The sequence below is a fragment of the Ailuropoda melanoleuca genome, chromosome 11 (genome assembly GCF_002007445.2).
Source record: "Ailuropoda melanoleuca isolate Jingjing chromosome 11, ASM200744v2, whole genome shotgun sequence".
NCBI classification, from domain to species: domain Eukaryota; kingdom Metazoa; phylum Chordata; class Mammalia; order Carnivora; family Ursidae; genus Ailuropoda; species Ailuropoda melanoleuca.
Window position 1 is genome coordinate 90,893,741 of NC_048228.1, and position 25,452 is coordinate 90,919,192.

Below are 25,452 nucleotides of genomic sequence, written 5' to 3' on the forward strand. Positions count from 1 at the left end.
AAAGTGTGGCTTCTCTCTGAGAAATGTAGCTGCGTCTATTGGACACCCTAAAGTGCACCTGGAAATCTAAAAATAAATAAATTATAAAAGCTGTACTTCTTGTTGTGACTTTCTGCACTTCAAAAATCTGTCCGCCTTGTTTTTAGAGAGAAAGCACGTGTAATTTCACAGGTTCTCTCCAACAAATATTGGAAAATTGGCCAGACTCTAGCAGATTGAATAAAAAGAAACACAGTGCCTGTCTCCTTCAATATATTCAAGAACAGGTAAAAGATACTAACAGCACGGTGTTTTAGAGACTCACCATTGGAGTTGGAATTCAAACAACTACAGAAAGTAGGAAGAGTACTCCAAGTTTATACAATCCCAGAGACTGTGGGTGGAGACAGAGGCTACTAAATTACCACCTAAAGGGAGCCACGATGTGTGCTCCTCTGGCTGTCTCATCTCTGTTTGTCCCAACACATCAGATGCCATTTAATTCTGACCCTCTCCACACACTCCATCTGTCTGCTAATCCTCGGCTTTAAGACCTATCTGTTCCCCGTTGCACTCCCTTGACTTCAGGCTATATCCAGTGAAAGACAATCTGCACATCATCTGGTAAAATACATTAAAATAAGTTCAGATGAATAAAATGTGTTAAAATAAAACATATTAAAAGAATTAGAACAAATAAGATGAATTGAAATAAATTAGTATATATTAAGTAAATATTAAAATAAATATATTAAAACATCACAATGAAACAAAATCCTGGAAGAAGTTCAGAATTATCTTCGAAAAGTAAGTGTATGAGAAGAAATTTCATTCAGTAAGAATTTATCTCTAAATTATAAGCCCAAGCCAATGAGACACATTCAATGAAAAAAATTCGGGAAGCATACCCAGCAAAAAAAAATTAAAAAAAAAAAAAATCCACGGCTTTCCTGTTTGAAACATGGAAGATTACAAGGGGAATTTATATGACTAAAAAGGTAGCTTCTAACCAATTACTACTTCTGAACATTAAAGGACTATAATAGGTAATAAACGATTAATAAGAGAAAAACATTAAACAGAAACAGGAGACAATGAACGAGAATATCAGATTTTATAAACCTACCTAAAATCAATATCCAATAAAAGGCTTTTAATGTTAGACTTCTTTTCACCTGATGATTTCAATCTGATCAGCTCGTGCAACCTAAAACAATTCATGAAGGCAAACTTCATAAGGAATTACAAATGCCACAGATAATAAGCAAATAAACCAAAACAGCCCCACCAATGTTCTCCTGGTATTTCTAACCTTTCGATGAACACTGAAGAGAATTTGGCAGATACAACCAAGGTTTCAGTTTTTCAAATTTTTTTTAAAAGGTAGAACTTATTTGAAAAAGAGAAGTCTAAAATTATAATTAAAAAATCAAATCAGAGGTAATCTAGCATATATCAGAAATCTGTAAAGATTTCTCTCAAATGTAACATAGATCACAAATTCCTCAAGAGAGGGACCGTGCTTTATACTTCTCTTGTATATTTCAAACCGCATGCTATGTCCCAGAACACAGTAAAAAACAACTTGATAATTTTTTTCTTCCAGTTTAAATAGTGGGGACAGCAGAAGATTTTTAAAAAATCATATAACGTACCTTGGTGTTCCAACACATAGCACTCTCGTGAATCCAAGGGTAGAAAGTAGGTCTACCAAGAACTGACAGCTCCGATCAGCAAACAAATACTGGGCATTTGTCTTCTTGTTTTCCAGTGGATAAAGAAGCTGACTAGGCCTTTTTAACTGGGTGACAGAAATATCACCTACTACCCAATGCTCCTGATGCTTCTCCCAATCGTCTGGCAACAGCAACCGCTGACATCTTTGACAGAACTTTCTCTGAGACAAGGGCAACTCAATAAACTTCAAGTACCTTCAAGACATAATTAAACACGAAGTAATACATTTTAAGTTTGTTGTGGTCAAGACAATTTCTGTTTGCTATTTTTAGCAGGCACAAGGTACTATTAGCTCCTTAAGAGTACTGTGTAAAGAAGCAAAGGTAAGAAAAATCAGTGGACTGTTGGCTAGAATTTATGTCTGGCTGCAGACCTACAAAGTAGAAAAGAATCAGCAATTTTATAAGAATTGAGATGCTCCAATTCAGTCACTGAATGAGGATCGATATCCATTTAAAATGTGAATATAATATATTACTCAAACGACTTAGTAGTAATGGAGACTACTATCACGTTTAAATTTATTGACAAATCCATGTGTTCTAACTCTCAAGTGTTAAATAGTCTGGCTCAGTATGACGATCATTTTAAAGTGAGAAATTAAGATCATTCTTCAATTTTTTATGGCATACTTAGCAAGAAAAATTGCCTCCTAAAAGAAAAAATGTTCCTACAAAGTTCCTGTATTCTTAGCAGCAGTGAGGAAAGGAGTTCTGAAAAAGCTCATCCCCAAAAAAGCAAGACAATACCCAAAGCCTTAAAAAAAAAAAAAACCATACTGATATCCCATTTGATCTCTTTCAAGCCATCCTCCCATCTGATTTCAAAGTTACCCTTTGGTTTTTTTTTTTTTCCTTTCATTTTATTAGAGATAATTAGAGAGAGAAAATAATCATGGCACGTTATTTTAAAACTGCTGATTTTGTATATGCAATACCAGCTACAAAATCAGAGTAAGAAAACCAAAGAAAAACAACATTATCAAGGCCCACAGCGGGTCGGAAATGTCTAAATCTAAGCATGTCAAATAGTGTGCTAAAGGATTCTTAGAGTTTGAGAAGAGTCACACGGTTTCAACTGAACTAACCTCTAGAACTGCACTGTAAAAACTGTGAACTTCACATAGAATCAAAGTGGGTTTTAAAACTTCTCATATCTAAGCATAGCTTTACTTCAAAGCACCCAAGGCAGTGACAAATTGATATTCTGAATGGCTACAGCAAGAAATAAGCTTATCGTGCCAGTAATTTAAATGTTTCTATTTCCATGATAACTGTGCTTCTGACAGCTTTATCTATGGCTGGAAAGGAAAGGGAAAGCGATATTAGGGGAAACTTTTATAGTAATTCAAAACAAGAATGTCAGTAGAGAAAAGGGCCCCTAAGACATGAAATGCAGTAGAAAGAACCAGTACATTCTCCAGCAACAGAAACACTGAATTTACTACTATTACCTTTCGTTATGAAATGTTAAGGGTTGAAGACTTCCACATACAGCCATGATAGAGCCACAGAGACCAGATTTACCATCCCGGCCCTCAAAAAATTTTTTGTTGTAAGACAATGGCCAACTGGCAGCCCAATGGTGAATAAGAGAAGGGAACCAATGAGGGAGTGCTACGCCTGTCCAGTTTACTGCCTGTGGAGAGCCGGCAACACGGGCACAGAGAACCCAAACACAGCTCCACGAACTGATGAGGCAGAGCTGAGAAGTGGTGGAGGCGAGGGCGGCTAGAATTCACAGGGCCGAGTACTAGAGAATACATACGTGGAGTCCACAGGCCAGAAAGCAGGACACCGAGAGAGAGAGCTCCACGGTTTGCCACGATTCCCCTCAAGGCTGTCGCTGAGTACTGAGCAGCACGTGCAAGTGAAGAAAGTACCCAGAGCGAGGGATAGAACCACTGGAAAGGAGCGGGTGGAAAAATCACCACATACCCAACAGGATACGGAATGGTTGTCAACCAACGTGCCCGAGTGAGAAACCTCCTAAAACACAAGCATCAGGTAGGGTGCTAAGGAGGGTAACTGCTTCAGGAGGGGGGAGCAATTAGCCCTACCCGCCAAGGTGCTCTAGTCTTGCCAAAAAGCTTAAAGATAAGCCTTCAAAAGCAGGGAATGACAAACCTTTTCTGTACAGCATCAAGTAATAAACATCGAGCTTGGCAGGCCATCTGGTTTCCCTGCCACACCTACACTGTGACCGTAGCACAAAAGGAACTACAAATCCAATGTAAATGAACAGGGCTGAGCCCTGTAGTTTGCCAAATCCTGCTCGAGAGTACCAAACTATAGCCAAGTAACAACTGTGTTCCAGAACAAAGCTCAAAAATATGTAAAGGAATAAAAAATACCCAGGATACAACAAGGTAAAATACACACTGCCAGCACTGAATCAAGTATTACCAGGTGTGTGAGAAACAGGAAAACATGACCCATGACCACGGGCAAAAAAAAAAAAATCAGTTTATACTGAGTCAGAAATGAGAGATGCTATAATCAGTAGACAGACATTAGAACCATTTACTATAACTATACTCCATATATTCAAGTGGTAGAAAAAAGCATGAGCCTGTTAAGTAAAAACAGAAAATATTAAAAAGACCCAAATTGAACTTTAAAGATTTTCTTTAATTGTCTGAGCTGAAAAATATCCTAGATGGGATTAACAGCAATTTAGACATTACAGAAAAAAGATCAGTGTATATGAAGGCATAGCCTTAGAAATTATCCAAAATGAAACACCAGGGGACCAAAATACATGAAAATGGACCTCCAAGGAGGGTGGGCAGAAAAAATTTTGAAAAAAATATGGCTGAAATTTTCCAAAAATTACATCAAAAGATTCAAGAAGTTTAGAGAACCTTAAGCAAAAGAAACACAAAGAAAACTACAAGATGCATCATAATAAAATCATTCAACATCAGTGAAAAAGAGAAAATCTTAAACTCAGAAGAAAAAAGACATGTACAGAGGAACAAAGATTAAGAATAATATCAGATTTCTCACTGGAAACAATGCAAAAAAGAAGATAGTGAGGAAATATCAATTCTACACAAATTCTTCCAGTACGCTGATGAAGAAAGTACAGTTTTCAATTCCTTTCATTAGCCCAGCATGACCCCAATACAAAACCAGAAAAAAAAATTATAAGAAAACCAAAGACCAATAAACCTTATAAACACAAACTCAAAAATTAATGGAATTTTAGCAAATCAAAACCACAATGAATAAAGAAGATAACAGATCACGATCAAGTGTAGGTTAGCCCAGGAATTCCAGGCTGCTCCAATGTTTGCATCTGATCAATGCAATTCACCATATTAACAATCTTAAAAAAAAAAATCATCTCCTTAAATGCAGGAAAAAAACCACTTGACAAAATCACTCTTTCATGAGAAAGATTATCAGGAAGCTAGGAACAGAAGAGAACTTCCACAACCTAATAAAGGGCATCTGAGAAAAACCGATAGCTTAACACCATACTGGTAAAAGACTAAACACATTCCTCCCAAGACTGGGACACAAGCAAAGATGTCTACTTTTACCATTTCTGTTCAACATTGACTGGGGATTCCAGCCACTTTGATAAGACAAGAAAAAGAAATAAAGGTCACAGATTGGAAAGGACACATAACTAGATACAGACAACATGATTGTATATGTAGAAAGTTCTGAGGAAATATTTTTTAAAAGTTGCCACAACTAGTAAACTCATCGAGATTACAGGATAAAAGATTAATATACAAAATTGATTGTATTGCTTATAGACTGGCTAATCTGCACATGATCAATCTTAAAATCACACAAAGTGAATAACCAGACTTTTTCTATGTAGTACAAAAGGAAATATACCACATTACTTATAAAAGAGTATTGCCCCCTAAAACTGAACTTGAGTCTTATGATACCACTACAAGAAATACAGGGATAGAATAAATGTTAGACATTACAGCATGCAATCAACAAATCCAGAATGTGAGGAATTCTATAGGACAAATTACTCTGTTGCTTCAACAAATGATTAAAGATATCAACCAACTACAAACCCTGTCTGGATCCTGATTTGAAAAACCAATTATAAAATGGCATTTATAGGCTAATCAGAGAAATGTGAATACTAACTGCATGTTATATAATACTAAGGAATTATTCATTTTTTAGGTATTTTAACAGTATTGTGATCATTTTTTTAAGGCCTTATTTCTTGAGATACACAGAAACATATTTGTGGGTAAAATTATATAGTATTTACACAGGAGGTCAGGGTAGAAGGTCCAGGTGAAATAAAATTAGCCACATATTGATGACTGATGAAGCTGGGTGTGGGAGTAGGAGAGTCTTTACTCTGTTCTCTCTGCTTTTGCATATGCCTGAAATTGTAATAGAAGATTTTTAAAGAATTAAACTCAAAGAAAACAAGCAAAGATGACCCCAGAAAATACTAAGCAAAAAATGGGTTGTACTCAGCCCTAAATCACATGCGATTTGGTTTTTCATTCTTTGGCAATGGGAATATAATCTGGGAAATTTCTCAGAACTGAAGAACATGAGTTTCTAGCTTGAAGGGATTTACCTAATACCCAGCAAAACAGAATATAACAGATAGGTAATCATGAAATGTCACACCTGTAGGAATAGTAAGATTCTAAAAAAAATGACAAAGGGATCAAATGGATCACAGATCATTTATGAGATCAGCAATGAACTTTCTGAACTTGAACTTCTCAACAGCTATAATGAAGACAAAAGTAAATGGAACATTGCCTTCCAAATTCTGAGGGAAAAATATTTCCAACATAGAATTCCATCATCTGCATAGGGATAAACCAAGTATCAGCATAGATAAAGATATTTCCAGAAATGCAGATTTCAAAACTGTTGGGTAGTTAAAAATCAGGTTGGCTTCAGACTTCTATCATACCAAATTTAACTCTAGAACAGTGTTCCTCACAGAGTGGCCATGCACCGGTGCTGGCAGTCAACTATTACCAGTTCCTGATGAGACAAAGACAGATATAGAAATTTTTATACCAATTAGAGCACTTTTATGTCTGTTCAAACTAATAAAAAATGTGGGCTTGTAGTCTGTATGTCTTCTCTTTTTTTTTCATTTTATTTCCTAGTAATTTATTTTCATTATATTTACAGAAGTATCTGATCCTAATGGGTAGAGAATAAAAACAAGAACATAAACCAAGCAAACGAACAAAAGATTGATCCTTTCACAGAGATCATTTAAGAAGTACTTCTCTGGAGGATATGAAGCAATCCTGCAATCGTCCCAAGGAAAACATGTAATCTGAAAAATTTGATAGCTGGATCGGTGCTATTCAAGAATAAAGGAAGTAAACAAATATTTTGGGACTTAGAAGAACTCAGGCTAGGTAATCATATAATCTGGGTCCTTACTGAAGTACCTGCAGGATAGCTGGGTGCCAGGTAAAAGGGCATTTCAGACTGGAGTGTTTCTGAAAGCCCTAGGATGGATTTCTCTAAGAGGATGAAACCAATGGATTATGCTACATCTGAATATTCTTAAAAGATGCAGACAACTGGCAGGGAGTTTGCAGTTGAAGCAGTGATAAGCACATAAATAAGCAAATAGCAGCTATAATAATAAAAAAAACCCCAAGACTATTATTAACTCCAAAGAAAACAAAAAGCTGTGTAGGAAAGAAACAAACTTATTTTGATTTATTACAAGGTTTAGCTTTGAGCTGCACTTATATGCTTATAATAACACAAACACCAAAACATGAATCTAACCAAAATTATGATATATTTTCATTATGAATATTATGAATTTATGAATTATGAAATTATGAATATTTACATATTCAAACGGGGTAGGGAAAAGGTATGGGTTAGGGGGAGGGGTGAAGGTGGAGGGAAGAAGGCAGGGGAGGAGAGATAGAAAGATAAACCCTCAAGTTCCACAGGAAATAGATAATTTCAAAACTTGATAAATCAAGAAATAGCAATATAAGCATGTTTTGTATTTTACAGACAGGAAGGTAAGTTCTAAAATAATTAGCCAAAAGAGCCAACTATAGTTGCTTCTGGGGAAGGGAAAATGCACAGGTGGAGGCAGGGGTGTGTACTTTGTAAAACCTCTACTTGGTTTTTGAACTATTTGATTCCATTGCCACACACAGATTTTACTTTTTTACTGAAATTTAATTCATATACCACACACAATCTCCCTTTTAAAGTGTACAATTCAGTGGTTTTTAGAATGTTCATGGAGTTGGGTAATCATCACCACGATCTTATTCCAGAACAATCTCACCACCTCAAAAAGAAACCCTGTACCCATAGGCAGTCACTCCCCATTCCCCAACCCCCAGCCTCTAGCAACCACTAATCTACTTTCTGTCTCAGTAGATTTGACTGTTTGGGATATTTCATGTAGAAGGAACCATACAATAGCCACATAGGGATTTTGATTTAAAATTTCTGATTAATATAAGACTTTTATTTAAAAACAAAAAACCACAAGAGGATGAATTTTAGCCAAATAGGAGATAAATGAAGGAACTACAGCAAAGGGGCTGTCAGTAAGCACTGAATCTATTTAACCACAGAATAAAAACAGAACAATATGGGTATTTTATTTAGAGTACAAAATGTAAATAATATAAATCCAAATATAAGAGGTGGCGGAAGTCCCAGAGAAAGTGGGAGATGGTATTAGTATACTGATTTTCTCATGTGTTAGAGTCAGAAGCCAAAAGATATCATTTAAAACTGAAAAATCAAGTAAAAGCTGTAAGCAATATTCAAAGGCATAAAGATTATCCCTAAAAAGAAATGATCAACCAAAACCGGATAGCGATTGTAGAGAAAGAGATCAGAAGATAAAATATACAAGTTCATCATTTCTCATTTTTAGATGCCTGAAGACAATCTAAAAAAACAAAAGGATTAAATATAGCATAAAAAGCTACAAAGGCAACCATAAGAACAAAAAAATAGAAGAAACACACATTAAAAAAGAAAACATATGCCACCTAGTGAAAGAGAGCAAAGAGAAGCAAGAAAACCAGAAAGCATAAAATACAGCAAAACCAAGATCAAATGCGTCTGTTATATCCACTCTGCAAATGAGCTAAATCTACCCATGAAAAGAAAGCCCATCAGACTGGATCACAAAGCAAAATCCCACCACCTCACTTCATCACTTCTAAGATGCCTATGTTTTCACATTTTAGCATCTATGACACTGAGATATGATATATAATGCCATCAGCCAGACAGAGGTCATGACGTAGCTAAGATGGTCCCCCCACGTGCAAATCTGTCCCAGCCCTTCATGCTGTCATCTCTCCGACTCGGCACAGCGTGCTGTTGGAACTACACGCGAGGGTCACTGCCATCACCTACAATTTCAGTCCCAAAACACAAAGGTTTTATACATGCAGTCAGGAACTAAAACGGAGCAACAGAGCATACATTTCATATTAGGGAAGCAAATACTCATCCTTGAAAGAATGACAACAACAATCAAGGGCCTTAAAGGAAAAAAGAGAAGGAAGATCCCCATCGGTAAAGCTGTGTCAGGTTGTTACTTAAACACAATCAGAAGGACCACCTATCCCTCACCAAGCGATGCCCACTGAGGGCAGGGGAAGCTGCCAAATCACCAGGAAGCGATGAAAGATGGCTTGAAAGCATGGAAGACTGGGGTACAATTCGCTCACACACAGGACTCTCTGCGGCGCTTAGAACACCAAGCTTAATTACTTTGAAACAAAGGAAAAGAAGAACACTGTTAAATGAACCTCCACTTATATATCTTTGTGCCTTGTCAAAACTGCTCCTCAGAAAGCTTCCCTGCTAGTTTATTAACCTTCTCTTGACAAAAGATAAAGGGAGATCTCGTGCATACTTCTTTCTATTCAAAATCACATCATAATCATTCACGCATACTGCTTTAAAATTTAACATTCAGAAACAAGGTTTTTTAGAAGTGTGGTAGGAGGAACATGAGAGCGTAAGGGCTGAGGCTTACTCAGCGCTCCCTCCTCGGTGTACTTTCTACCCATACCCAGGGGCAGAAGAAATTCATTCCGCTGCATGGCTCAGCATGATTCACAATTTGCAGGCTAGCATTTCGAAATGTCATATTTATTGATCTCCGTTTGATGTTCCATTTGCCTTTCCTGGAGTAGATGAATTATGTTTATGGCATTTCCCTAATAGCAGACCTTGAAAATCTGAGTTTAAATGAGCTCTGAAAAAACATAACCAAATGGAATATCAACTAAACAAAACTATACGGATGCACATAAATTAATGCTTATTTTAGCATTAAAATATATCTTCTCTAAGACTTCACAGGTCACAATAAGGTGCCAACCTACCGCATAATAGGATAACATTTTAGGGCGTAACAGGCAGCTAAAAACTATAAGGAAAGTCAAATCTCAGACACAAAATGTAAATCTGCCAACTGAACACATGAAATATAAAGCACGGTTCAAAGAGTGAGATTAAAAAAATGCATATCTAATCCCATTCCATAGCTCCTAGACATCTGTGCAGCACTACCAGCTCCGTAATAAAAATCAAGTAACACGGGCCAATTTATCTTGTGAGCGACCATAATTCCTTTCTAACAATCTGGAAAAGAAATTATCAATGAAAAGCTACTGTGACTCCACAGTGACAGATGAAGGTTTGCATTATAGAACAGGAATCATGTTTAAATGCGTTTTAATACTTCCAAATGGAGCACTTATTTCATAAGACAATTTATAAATGAGCTGTAGAAAGTTAACTTCGAAAACAATTACAATCTCAAGTTATAGTACACCATCCTTAGGCTCGTGTACACACAAGGATGAACGGCTAGTCTCAATTTTCTCATCTAAGAGAACAGGCGACTGAATAACATAGAATAAGTAAGTAAGTAAGCTTCTGATTTTAAAAAGCTTTCAAAAGTTTAAATTTTTAGAGGAATGGCTGATTTCAAATGTTTCGCTCCACAGAAAGCCCCTAAGAAAGCACGACAGCATCCATCACAAAGTGAGGCAGTGAAATCAATGATACTACATTTCAAAAAGCTTCAAGTTCTCCCCATCCTCCAAAACCTGTTCAAGTCTCATGTCCTTAAACTGTATTGATCAGCGACGGCATGAGGAAGCGGTATCATCGCTGATTTCCAGAGCACTCAGTGTTTCCCATCAGTATTTTCTACATTGAGCACATTCTTCTTAGCACTGCATTATCTTTGTGTATCGCAGCTCCATCACCAGTATTTTAAGTTCTTTTTGAGCCCTCAACAAAGAATGAATACATGGATGGAAGGAAGGAAGCAAGCAAGCAAGCGAGCTTGGGCAACAAAATCCAGGGTTATGGGTTACAGATAATTTAAAATGTTGAGAAGTATTTTATTAAGACATGCTCTCAAGAATCAGCACCAGATTAGAGATGAAAGTATGACCTCCAAGAAATGACCTTTTGAAAATTCTTTAATACTTCACGTTTTAGCTAGAGTTTTTATTTTCTAATTAATATGAAATATGAATTTCCAAAACTATTATCAAAAAACCACACCCTGGCAGTAAAAAGACAGAACGGTGGCTTAGCTCTGGACTAAAATTTTATTACACAAGGAAACAAGATCACCTAGACTTTCTTACAGAGTTTAATTGAATCACCAATATCCTTTTGTCATAACATGAAAAACAGGCTTATCAGATAAAATCCATAAGGCAAAGTACAAGAGACTATGTATACACATTACAGCTACGACCTTGTAAAACACAAACTCTGGCACAGGTAAAAAAAAAAAAAGTCAGGAGAAAATACTACAAAATGAACAAGGTGATGGGCTCAAAGGGAGAAACCATGAGGGTATTTTTCTACTTTCTGCATCTTTGATATTCTATTTTATGTCATTATGATAATCTCATTATATCTCTATATAACTCACATTTTATCTTCTTAAATCTCCTTAAATCATTACACATCATATGTTAATTACGATCTGCTTTTATGTATAAAAATAACATTTTAGAATCAGAGGCATAAGTGGAGTCACTGCTCAGTCATTCTAGCAGTAAGAGCTTAACGAAGTCACTCGACTTCCCCAGGCCTCAATTTTCTCATCTAAGTAAACCACCTTAGCAAGATTAAATAATTCTCATGTCAAACACCGCCCACTACCCAGCTCACAGGAGTGCTCAATTTACAAGAACTCCCTTGTAAATATCTTTTGTTGTTGACTGAATTTCCATGTAGTAAGTAGTTATCACTGATTAAGTACTTTGGTTAGGAGTGATCAAGTTATCTTCAACAGCTTCCTCCATCAAAAGACTTCAAAACGTAAAAAGTTCAAGAAAGGTATTTTTAACAGAAACCCAAGTTCTCCTTTCCACTTAACATAGATAAGACCTCAGAATCCTTCAGAACACAGCAGCCCAGGTAACCAAAGGAGTTGCCCTGAGAGTAAAAACCTGTTTGTCACCAGGAACCCAGACCAGGAGTTTCTTAAGGAGCTTCTCCCAGCATAAACGAACAAGGTCGATGACACGGGAGGAGACGGCTTTCCACAGGTCTCCAAAGAATTAAATCTAGAATTCAATTCCCAGTCACCCAATAAAACATTTCAACAATGTAGCTTTTTAAAAAGAGATGTTCACAGCTTTCAAAAAGTGTTTTAGTTCTTTTGGTATTTCAAAAAAAAAACATTGTGGTAAATCTTCCTAACAGTGGATAATGACAATGGGTTCCTAGCTATAACATCAAAAGCAAAGAAAACAAAAGCAAAAATCTGATAAACTGGACTTCAACAAAATTTAAAAACTCTGTGCGTCAAAGGACATCACCAAGAAAGTGAAAAGGCAATCTACAGAATAGGAGAAAGTTTGTACAAATTGTTTTTTTGTTAAGGGCATAACATCCCTTAACATATAAATAACTCCCACGACTCAACAACAAAAATTACAATCCTATTAAAAATGAACGAAGGACTTGAATAGACATTTCTCCAAAGAAGGTACACAAGTGGCCAATAAGCACACAAAGATAATCAACATCATTACTCATTAGGGACCCAAAATTCAACACAACAATGACACATCACAACTACTAAGATAATAAAAAAACAGAAAATAGTAAGTGTTGACAAGGATGTGGAGAAAGTGGAACCCTGGTACACTGCTGGTGGGAAATGTAAAATGGTGCAGCCACTGTAGAAAAGTTTGGTGGTTCCCCGAAAAACTACACACAGAATTAAGGTATGATCCAATAATTCCACTCCTAGGTATATACGTCAAAGAACTGAAAACAGAGATTCAAACGGATAGTCATATGCCAATGTTCACTAGAGCATTATTCACAACAACCAAAAGGGGAAAACAACCCAAGTGGTCACTGATGAATGAACAGATCAACAAGAAGTGGTGTGGGTGTGGGTGTGTGTGTGTGTGTGTGTGTGTAATGGAATATTATTTGGCCATAAAAAGGAGGAGGTTCTGACACATACAACATGGACGAACCCAGAAAACATGCCAATAAGCCAGGCATAAAAGGGAAAATATATGATTCCATTTACATGAAGTAGCTAGAACAGTCAAATCCATACAGTATAGTAGAGGTTACCAGGGTTTGGAAGGAATTGGAATGGGGAGTCAAACAGTAACAGAGCTTCTGTTTGGGGTGATGAAAAGGTTTTGGAAATAGGTAATGGTGAAAACTGCACAACACTGTGGATGTAATTAACGCCACTGAAATGTATACTTAAAATTATTAAAATGTAAAATTTAATGTTATATATATTTTACCACAATACATTTTTTTTAATGAAAGTAAACACAAAGGCACAGGGAAAAACAAAACAGAACTAATAAATAAAAATGACAACACATCAGCACCTTTCCACACACTGCGTTCGGGATAGAGGAGGCTGACATTTTCGGTTATGAGCTTCACGGGCAGCAAGTCTAGCTCCTGACAACTGAAAAGGAATAAAAACACCATTTAATAAACTACCAAACTTGCTACCATCCTACAAAAACTGGTATCACATTCTGACATCAAGAAGCCAATTAAAGCAGTTCAATGTTGTAAACCAGCATCTGTTTCGGGGGAAAACAAAAAAACGCATTAAACTGGGAAAGTTCCAGGGTACTATGAAGTAATACCTAACATATAAAGCACTGAGCGATTATCTCACACACGGTGATTTTAACAGTTGTGCAGAAGAGTTGTAAGCAAGACTGTTTTCCAATAAACCTAACAAAGCTGAAATTTTTCTAGACAAAACTTTCAGAAACTTTAACTGGAGCTGAGTCCAAAGGACTCCAAGCTCGTAACTATATCTCTAAGTGCTTTCATCGGTTATACAGTAGCCGTATAAAGGATCCACAATGCAAATGTTAAAAAAAAATGTTTTTCTAAAACACTCTCTGGAATGATCACAACCCAAACTCTTTAGGGAGAAATCTGTATTTGCAAATAAGGGATCAGCCACCCAGTACTGACACCTCAGAGTCTTAAAGGAAGGGTCTTTGAGACAGTTGTTTACAACATCAGCACTCAGAGTACGTTTAGAGTAAGTATAAACTCCAGTCTTTCGAACCAAAAACCAAAGTATCTTCATCTACCTGATGAGATTTACCTCACTTAATGCTCAAGCTGCATGTTTTTATTGGTTTAGACATTCTCAAATTGTCACATACATCAGAAATAAAAAAATATATGTCCAAAAAGTTGATATACCTTTTCATCTTCCCACTGAAAAAAATTACACTCTTTTCTATCTCTACAGGCTGAGCAAGCATAAAATCTCCGTGCTTCTTCTTTTCCTTGGTTCACCTTTACAAACAGAAGAGTGGGTCCTAGTTCCGGAATGGGGAAAGAAACATGTCAAACAACAGTCATCTACATCAAGTACCTAGTTTTCACCTCTCTTAAATAAAATTTTATTTGGTTGAATGCACAATTTGTCATAATTAAACCCACCGCTCTGTTTAATTACGTAATTTTCCCCTCTCACATTTAGGCACTCATCACCTGAGACACAACTCTTGAAAACGAGTCTCTGCAGAAAGAAAATGCCTTGTCAGCTGCTGTCTACATAGTGAGTGATCTGGGTCCTGAGCCTAAAATATGAGAGCGGAGCACTTTGCCACCTCCACCCAGTTATCCTTTCAGTGAAAATCTGAGCTTTTGGAGTCGGGCACATCCTCTCTCCACAAATTAGTGAAAAAGTGGGTCTGGTTTCTAAGCAATAATTCGTGCTATCCTTTCCCCTAACTTTTTAAAATAAAAGGATAGCATGGGGCGCCTGGGTGGCTCAGTCGTTAGGCATCAGCCTTCGGCTCGGGACGTGATTCCAGCGTTCTAGGATCGAGCCCCATGTCAGGCTCTTCTGCTGGGAGCCTGCTTCTTCCTCTCCCACTCCCCCTGCTTGTGTTCCCTCTCTCGCTGGCTGTCTCTCTCTCTCTCTCTCTCTCTCTGTGATAAATAAATAAATAAATAAATAAATAAATAAATAAATAAATAAATAAATAAATAAATAAAATCTTACAAAAAAAAAAAAAAGATAGCAAAACAACCAATGAAATCCCCAAGTACTTGACAACGGATTTACTCAGTAACATGCATCCCCTTTGCCTAGACTCTGCCTCTTCCCTTGACGGGGAAAAAAATGTAACAGCCACGGAGCCAAAACCACCACAGTGAAGACTTTCTATGACAGTTTCTTAAGTAAACTGAAAACACTACGTCCCCAGGAAAGGGCGTTTTTTGACATCACACATGGTGAAAGAGAGGAAGATAAAAATCTGGGAGCCCTGCGAAGCCCAAAGCATCTTCAAGGCTAACCTCTGCCCCTCGCGCCGGACAGCTTGGCTGAGCCCAGACGCACACCCACCGTGAGGGCACAGCGGGGCGGGTGTGGCGGGGGCGGGAGGGAAAAACACCNCCACCTCCACTCCCGAGCTGCCCTGACGACCCGGCGATCCCCTCTGCCTCTACTGCTCCCAGCCAGTCCCTGGGTGCCGCCATCTTCCTGCCACCGTCCCGAAAGCCTCAGGTCCAAACAGAGGAGGCTGAGAAAGAGTGCCGCCGCGCCGCACGAGGACTCACAGCGCCCCCGCGCGGCTAGGAGGAACTGAGGCCTCCCGGGCTGCAGCTCCGCCCCGAAAAGCAGTCCCTTCTGCCCCTGGCTGCCCCTAAGGGATCCCTGGAGGGCGGCCAGGGGTAGAGGTTTTGGAGGTAGGGGACGAGGGTGGGGGTGTTTGTAGGCAATTTATTGGACCTGTGCAATAAGCTACCTATTTTTTGCTTTACCCTTAGCACCTCAAGTACCCTCCTCTCGTAAGAATACAGCCAAAAGATGAGATGACTCTTTTGAGCAAAGATTTGGTGGGGTTTTAAGACCAAAAGGCAACATTACCACCACCAGCACCTGACAATAGAAATAGCTGCAGCAACCGCCTTTGAGGAAAATATCCTCTTCTTTTGTTTTCCCGAAGTCAGAGTCACACTGTCCTCTTTTACCTCTGGGACTGCACTTCCCGTCGCATGTTACAGTTGCACATCCATCCACATTAATACATCAGAGAGAGAGAGAAATAAAACAGTCCCTCTTTGAATATGACATGATTGTCTACATAGAAAATGCCAAGGAATCTGCAAAAATAATTCCAGCTGAAATGGAGTTCAGCAAGGTTGGAAGATACCAGATAAACATACAAAAACCAATCATACTTCTATGTACTAGGAATGATCCCATGAACATCCAAACCAGAAATAAAACACCACTTACAATTGCTCAGATAAATTAAATACTTAGGTGTAAATCTTACAAAATATGTACAGGACTTGTATACAGAGCACAACTAAATGCTAATGAAAAATCAACGATCTAAATAAACATAAAGACTGTGTTACCAACATCGTGAAGATGTCAGTTCTTCCCAGGTTTAGTGAATGTACAAGTTTAAAACAATTTCAGGGGTGCCTGGGTGTCTCAGTTGTTTAAGCGTCTGCCTTTGGCTCGGATCCTGATCCCAGGGTCCTGAGATCCAGCCCTCATGGGGCTCCCTGCTCAGTGGGGAGCCTACTTCTCCCTCAACCTCTGGCCCTCCCCCCAGCTCGTACTCTCTCTCTCTCAAGTGAATAAATAAAAATCTTCAAAAAAAAAAAGTTTAACACAAATTCTATCAAAATCCCAGCCAGATTTTTGTAAAGATATTATTCTGAAATTTATAGGAAAAGCAAGGGAACTAGAATAGCTAAAGGAACTTCGAAAAAATAAAGAGGAACGAGTCTAACCAATTTCAAGGCATGATGGTACACACACACACACACACACAGAGTTGTAGATGGAATAGCCAAATGTCTCCTTATAGTATTAAAGGATTGACTTACACACCCATAGTAACATCACCATTTACACACTGTGGTGTCTTAATGTAGAAATATTGCTCTTTTCCATGCACATTTCAACCAGTGGTATCACTTAAATCCTTCACGTGCGCCTGTAGTATCTGGTCTCTGACGTAATGAGGCCCCCATTCAAGCTGTCCAGCACAAGTTGCCAAGAGCACATTATCTGCACTTATACGTCATCTGGATAGAAAACGCTACATCCAGATATGATGATACTTTGGGAAATTTTATCTCAAGACCTAACTTCACATTATCATTAGCATTAATACTTCCATTTAAAAAAATTTCTTGGGGTGCCTGGGTGGCTCAGTCAGTTAAGGGTCTGCCTTCAACTCAGGTCATGATCTCAGGGTCCTGAGATTGAGCCCTGCATTGGGCCCCCTGCTTGGAGGGAAGTCCACTTCCCCCTCTCCCTTTATGATCTCTCTCATTCTTGCCTTCTCTCAAATAAATAAAATCTTTTTTAAAAATGTCTTATAGGTACAGATTTGTGATCATTTAAAGACCTCTTTACAAAATTTGCAGCTGAGTTCAGGAAATCATACCACCAAGAATAGTCACAGAATCTGTATTTTCTGATTCTCTCTTAAATAACTCTGATGCTGTGGGGTGACCTAGAAGCAGGTATGCATTCGCAGACTTTACAGGCAACCTTCGCCAAACAGTACAAGTACGACAAGGGTTGACCCAAATAAGGCAAATGAGAGAGTACCCCTTAGGGTGCAAGAATGTGAAAGTTTCAAAAATAAGGCAGTTCCCTCTTTTCTGGGGGATAATTTTGGGAAGAAAAAAACCAAAACCCCACCTCACCTTATATTCGACATACATGGTAAAAGTCATGGACTCGGAATATTTGCTGAGAGAGGCATAAATATAAGCTCACAACCGTAAGATGGGAATGTTTCTTTTTATTGTCTGTTTGTGCAGGAAAATCCCTGAGCAGAGCAAAGCTGATGGACATCAGCAGGATGCTCAAAGGAAACCAGGGGCAGAGCTGGAAACGGGTCCCCCGGGGCCCGAGCGCGGAGACAGACCCGGGGTGCACTCGGTCTCACAGAGCGGAATCTCTGACGCCACTAACATGGGCTCGGGTTCAGTGACTCCCCCTCGGGAGGATGTGGACAAACCACTGAGCTTCCCACAGGGGCCAGGGAGGCTCCCTCCTTACTTTGTTAGTGGGGTTGGAAGCACTCCCACCTCCAAACCCACTGCAGAGAAAATGGTTCAAGCCCGAGCAGCATTTTGTAGTAACACCTGAGAAACTTCTCTGTATTCTGTAACAGACCCCACTTTCCCTTTGGAAACCCAGCCCTCCCCAGTTTTAGCCCATGTAGTGGGAGAAATACAAAGACCAGAGGGACTGGCTTGGGTTTGGGCAGATGACTGGGGGCTTCTGCTGGAATGGTTGGGAAAGAAACTACAATAGTTAAATTTTGTCATTTTAGTGGCATGTGTCACGTGAATTGTTCACGTGTCACACAGGTTCAGCCTTCCCATCTTGCCTGGCCCAGATGATCGGCTTGTCTAGGGTCACCTTGGCAGGGGTAATTCGTCTCTGCCCCATGTGTCTCTCATTCTCCTCCTGGAACCAACGGGACCAGCCTGGACACGTGTTTCTCATGGGAATGGCGGGTGCACATGAGTTAAGAGAAAGAGACAAGCATCAGGAGGTCTAGGCTTGGAGCTACCCCTGTCACTTCCGCCATATGCTTTTGGGTCAGGCAAGTCATGTGGCCAAGCATGGCGAACCTGCAAAGGGCATGGGCAAAAGGGGGTGAAGAAGTGAAGCCTGTGGCACAATCTGTCACTGAAGAACCGTTCACAGCAGCAACCACGTGGCTGTTGTATTTGTGGGAGTAATGGTTTTTGTGGTTTCCCACCACTTAAGGAGAACCTGCCTTGGCAAAAAAAGCCAGTAAGAGGAGAGCAGAACAAGGAAATAGGAATGAGTGAGGACACCATATGAGCACCATATGAACACCTAGATCAAGCCATGCCTGAAGTTTTCACTTATATGGGTCATAAATTCCTTTGTCTCCTTAAACCAGTTTGAGATGGGGTTGGTTCTATCAATCACACCCAAGAATGCCAACTCTATGGCTCTATGGCTGCAGCCATGATATGGGATGGATATATCTGTGTGTTAATACGTGTTGAAACCCTTTACCAGTCAAGACAAGCCAACCCTGCTCTCCAGTCTCCCTGCCACACCCCCTGTCAGTCTGCCTGCCATCTTCCCCATCTATCTCTTCTGGCCCTTGTCGTGGAAACTTGTTTCCCCACCTGCCCTTTTTCTTGCTGCCCCAAAGCAAGTACAAAGTAGCCTACATTATTATTATTATTATTATTATTATTATTATTACTATTAAAGTAAGCCCCACCAATTCATGACCCTAATATCAAGAGTTGCATGCTCTACTGACTGAGCCAGCCAGGCACCCCACAGACCTACTTCTTTTTAAAGGGAAAACCATCAGGGGAGACCACCAGAAACGAAGGAAATCTACAAAGACGTCACCGTGACTATGTCTGCCCTCTGGTTATGGACCCTAATATCCCTGCTCACAAGGTCATTGCTGTGGATTGAATCGTGTCCCCCCCAATCCCCGCCAAATTCGTACGTTACAGCTCTAACCACCAATGTTATGGTTTGGGGCTTTTGGAATATAATTAGGTTTAGATGAAATCATGAGGGTGAGCTCCCAAATAGGACTGGTTCCCTTATAAGAAGAAGATGAGACACCGGAGTTTGCTCGCCCTCTCCCTCCCTCTCCCCTCTCCTTCTCTCTCTCTCTCTCTCTCTCTCTGTCCCTGCCATGTGAGAACACAGCAAGAAGCAGACCACCCACTGGCCAGGAAGCTGCTCTCACCAGGGACTGAATCTGACAGCACCTTGATCTTGGGCTTCTCAGCCTCTAGAACCGGGAGAAATAACTTTCTGCAGCTTAAGCCACGGGTCTGTGGTGTTGCCGCGGCAGCCCCTTGACAAAGACAGTCATGCATCCTGTCGACTGTCCCTCTCTGCTTTGATTTTTGAGGGGAAAGCTCACCTAACCTCTCCCCACCCCCAAGAAGCCTGAACTCTGACAACCAGGCTGGGGAAGGACTTGGATCCAAAGGGACTTCGTGTGGTTTTCCTCGGATCTTTGAAGAGCAGCAAGGACACTGCTGAGCCAAACACCCTGAAAGTCAGGGCACTTGGATAAGCTACGGAGACTCGCTGGTCATTTCTGAGGTGCCAGGCTTGGCCAGCATCGTGGGGCCGGACAGACAGGAGCCCCCGCTGGAAGGGACATCAGAGAACAGCAGAGACATGGAGCCCCTGGGATGAGCTCCAGGGCCTCGGAAGGGGCTGCAACCAACTCATCTCTTCGTGCCTGTGCTCGCCCCTCTAGCAGAAGCGCTGAGAACAAGGGGCAGAAGAGAATGTGTGTTGACGTGCGTGACAGTGACTGTTCTGCTAACACAGAGAAATGAAACTTAAGGGGCGCCTGGGTGGCTAAGAGTCTGCCTTCAGCTCAGGTCATGATCTCAGGGTCCTGAGATCAAGCCCCGCATCGGGCTCCCTGCTCAGCAGAGAGCCTGCTTCTCCCTCTCCCTCTGCTGCTCCCCCTGCTTTTGCTCTCTAGCTCACCCTCTCCCAAAAATAAATAAAATCTTTAAAAAAAAGAAATGAAACTTAAAAATAAATAAATATAAAAACCAAAGTTCCATGGGCGGTAGGTTAGGTAGTGTCCCCCCAAAGATTTGCATCCACCCAGAACCTCGGAATGTGACCTTGAAATAGAGTCTTTGCTGATGTAATGGGTTATGGATCAAGGTGAGCCCTAAATCCGACAAGAGCATCCTTTTGAGGATTGGAGAGGACGCAGAGAGACACGCCGAGGAAGCCATGTGAAAACGGAGGGAGGCACAGATGGGAGTCCTGTGGCCACCAGCCGGGCCATGCCTAGGGTCGCTAGAATCTAGGAAGAGGCAGGAAAGGATCGTCCACTAGAGCCTTGGGAGGGAGCATGGTGCTGCTGACAGGTGCAGAGCTGCGAGAGATACATTTCCATTGTTTAAAGCCCCCAGTTTATGGCACTTTGTGATGGCAGACCTGGCGAAGTCATATACCTTGCCCGCTGCTTTGTTACCAAAGAGCCCAGCTCTGCCGTTTATCTTCCAAGTGACCTTGGGGAAGTCACTATCTGAACGTCAGTATCTTCACCTGTAAAAATAGCCATGACTACCACCAAGGCCTGGGCGTGTTGGAAGACACGACAAAAAGAACAGCCCAGTGATATGTACACATTAGTTATTACACTGTTCCTTCATGGCTGTGCTCCAATGTGTGAGGGAGCCTCTATAAGGAAGAGAATTCCACGTATGCCAGATCATGCAACATAGTAGAACCCAGGTGAGATTACAAGAAGGCAGATTTAGGCTAAAAATGAACATGGAATTCCTGCACCTGGACCCTGGGATGTAGATTCCTTTGCAAGTGGTGTTTGGAAGGAAAAACCTGTAAAGAAGTGAGGGGAGCTGGAAAGGGCAGGGGTAGAGCTGAAACAGAGATGTCTTTGCAGCTGGAGTTGATCCTCAGCCTGATGTACAGGGAGTGCTGGTGTGTGACCAGCCCTGCGGCCCTGCCTGCTTTCAGGGGAGCCCTACTGTACCCAACCATCAGTCAATCCCAACCCTAGACTAAGAAGACGTCCTCTGTAAGACCCTTAAAGGAACTGACTTCACTGGGAGATTTATCTTCTTATTCTTTACCCCTTTTTCTTCCTTCTGGTGGAAGGCAGATGTGATGGTTGAAGCTCCAGCAGCCATTTTGGACCTTGAGGTAACCCCAAGACAGAAGGCAAAAAGATAGAAGGAACTGGTCTAACTACACTTCTTTTATGTGAGAATTAATCCTTATCTATTTAAGCTACTTGTGTTTTTTTGTTTTTTAAGGTTATATTTAGCCCCAAGCCCCCAAGATTAGGGTGGATGCTCTTGTTAGGTGCTCCTGCAGCAGCCCGAATGTACCTCAGTGGATTTAATTTTCACTCCACATTAAAATTGCCTGATTGCTGGCTTGTGTTTCTCTCCACACTGTAAGCCCTTTGACAGCAATGGTTGTATATTCTTCTATCCACAGTGCTGACACATAACAGACATTTAATACATGTTTACTGTTAAATGACAACTGAAATCAGACTCAGAAAGGACCTCTGAGTCACTCTATCTAGTGATTCCAACAAAGGCCATGCCACCTCCCAGGGAGCACTTTGGGAATGTGTGGAGGAGTTTTTGGTTGTCACAGGGTTTGGGGGGGGGGTCTTACTGGAATTTAGAGGGTAGGGGTTAGGTGCCAAATAATCTGTAACAGTTGGGACAGTCCCATGCCACGAAGAATGACTTACACTAAGTCTTGCACAACTTTTTTTTTAGAATCTGGAAAGACATTTATGTAGGTGAATAACCTATTTTTACTTATTTGAATCTAGAGTCTACTTTGAGTTACATAAACAGAAAATATTTTTGTACAATTTTAACATACCTGAATATGCCAGGAATGCAACTGCTGTGTATATCAAGGGGAAATTATACTCTGCTTTTGTCCAGATAGAGAAAAAGAATGGTGCACCATTGTGGGAAACTCACATGAGCAATAGCAACAAGGCTCATGTTATCTGAGTCCCCCCCAAACAACCCCTCTGTACCTACCTTTATAGCTGTTACAGTCAGCATATTATATCCGTCAGCAATTTCTGGGTAACGAGCGAGTCCAAAACAAAGTGGCCAAAAACAGCAGTCATTCTCCCCCATGCATCTCGGGTTGGCTGGGGGTTGGCTGATCCAGGCTGGGCTCAGCTGGGCGGTTCTGCTTCAAACTCGGTCTGCTGGGCTTGGCTCCGCACTCGGGTCGGGCTCAAGTCTGCTCCGTGTGTCTCACCAAGGGCCCCAGGCTGCAGGGCCAGCAGATACTGGGAGGAGCTCTTCTCATGATCAGGGCAGAGGTACAAGAGGGCAAGTCCCACTGCACAGCACACCTCAAGCCTTATTTCAGTCTTGCCTGCTATGATGCCACTTGGCCAAAGCAGGCCACGTTGGCAAGCCCAAAAATCAAGGGTTGGAAAAATAAAAGTATTCTCCTGCCCTGGAAGTGGAGGGATAGAGTGAATATTTTTGAGTAAAAAAAAATCGAATCCACCTTAGGAATGACCCTACACGAATCTCCTAATTTAGCTCTGATTTTAAAATGTCCTGTATAGGGGCGGCTGGGTGGCTCAGTCAGTTGGGCATCTGCCTTCGGCTTGGGCCCTGATCCCAGGGTTCTGGGATTGAGTCCCACGTTGGGCTCCCTGCTGAGCAGGGAGCTTGCTTCTTCCTCTCCCTCTGCCCCTACACCATCCCCACCCCCCACTCGTGCTTTCTCTGTCATGCTCTCTCTCTGTCTCACGTAAATATAGTCTTAAAAAAAATGTCCTGTATAAGTAAAAAATTCAGATTTGCCTTACTTATCTTAAATCCAAGTGTACTCATTATAAGAAAGCATGTGCGTCTGACTGCTTTGTTATATCGTAACAATGAGGTCATGCTAAGCATTTACATATGAAACACATGTTTTATTGTAAGTAACTGTCCTTTTATTTTGAAATGTTATACAGAGGTGCCTGGGTGACTTGATCGGTTAGGCATCTGACTCTTAATCTCAGCTCAGGTCTTAATCTCAGGGTCATGAATTCAAGTCCCATGTTGGGCCCTGCACTGGCTATGGAGCCTACTTAAAAAAAGAAAAGAAAGAAAATGCTATTTTATATATTTTATTTAAAATGAGGCCTTTAGATAGATTATATTATTTATTATTATTATTTATTATTTATATTATTATATTATTATTATATTATTATATTATTATTATATTATTTATATTATTATATTATTTATGAATTTCAAAGGCGTCTATAAAGCATTCTTTACAGAAAGAAGACAAAGGGAAAAGGTTGGGACCACGGAGGTAATGCAATATCGTCCAGCCTGGTGAGGGGCGGGCAGTACAACCGAGTCACGAAGACCTTCCTTCCAATCCCGCCCCGACATTGACAAATGGAGTATGTAAGTCCAGGCAAGCTGTTTCACATCTCTGAGGCTTTCTCCCGTGCACTCTGGGTATAATAATACACGTCTTCCACCTCGCAGGAAGAATGGAATGCGATCACGTGTGGGACACTTGGGATCCTGGCAGGAAGCAGATCTGGATGGGATATTAGATGATGTCTGGCATGAAAAACACTCAACACAGCCCATGGCCAAGTTTGGACTTTGTAAGTGGTAGTGCTGTTAGATAAACACTCACATGTGCACGCATAACATACACGCATGGGAAACTCAAAGCCCTCCCCAAATTACGACTAGAACCTCCACTAGAATCTAGTTGAGCTGGGAAGGGAAGGAAAAAACCTTTTTCTTCTCCCCATCTTGGGTTCTCCAGCTCAGGTCCCATGCATTAGACTCACAAAAGACAGATTAACAAGAGAAAAAACAAGAAGTTCATCAGCAGGACTTCCAGCATACACAACGGAGCTCAGAGATGAGTATCTCAAAGGGCTGGTTAGAACTGGGGCTTCGACAGCACCTTCACAAAAGAACAGTGTATTTTTAGAGCCATGACAAGACAAAGGAAAAGGACTTTGAGCCTCCCAAACTGTGGGAAGGCAAGGATATGGGGAAACGAATGGTAAGGAAGGGTCTAGAATTACCTGCAGTGATTAACTTCTGTCCTTGGAGGTGTGTGTGCAGGGGGTAGGGTGGCATCTTTACATGTTATGTCCTGCTTTTAGCCAAATATAGGGGGAAGGCAGAGGGCTTTTCTTAGACCTGCATCTTCTCAATTGCCTTCAGCTCAAAATCATCCTTATGCCAAAGTGCCAAGTTTGGCAGTGGCATATTCGGCTACCTTTCAACCTCTTCAAGTCTTCTACAGATTATGCCAAATTTCTGCATCGACAGTGACAACTTGCCCTCTCTGAGCCACAGACTTTTGAAACATATCAAGGGGGATGCTGTCCAGAGAAAGGAGCAGCATTTTAGCTAGGAGATGCCGGGAATTATGCATTTCCAATCCTCATACGCAGCACGGATAGCAAGAGGAGCTATAGATGGTAGCTTGCTTAGAAACTATGCTAGGGCAGGGTGCCTGGGGGGCTCAGTTGGTTAAGTGACTGCCTTCGGCTCAATCCATGAATCTGGAGTCCCAGGATCAAGTCCACATCAGGCTCCTTTCTCAGTGGGGAGTCTGCTTCTCCCTCTGACTCTCCTGCTCTTTCTCTCTCCCAAATAAATAAATAAAACCTTA

The 25,452-nt window shown here is 40.7% G+C and overlaps 1 protein-coding gene across 1 annotated transcript in view; it reads right to left on the reverse strand.

Annotated features, from left to right (window-relative positions):
• The window catches only part of ZCCHC4 (zinc finger CCHC-type containing 4), a 50,794-nt gene extending 35,060 nt beyond the window's left edge, over positions 1-15,734 (reverse strand). The window contains 6 exon segments of the mRNA XM_034672000.1: positions 1,106-1,186; positions 1,635-1,910; positions 13,598-13,680; positions 14,445-14,563; positions 15,601-15,676; positions 15,678-15,734. Coding sequence (XP_034527891.1) covers positions 1,106-1,186; positions 1,635-1,910; positions 13,598-13,680; positions 14,445-14,563; positions 15,601-15,676; positions 15,678-15,734 — 692 coding nt within the window.
• Positions 15,735-25,452: the final 9,718 nt, after the last annotated feature.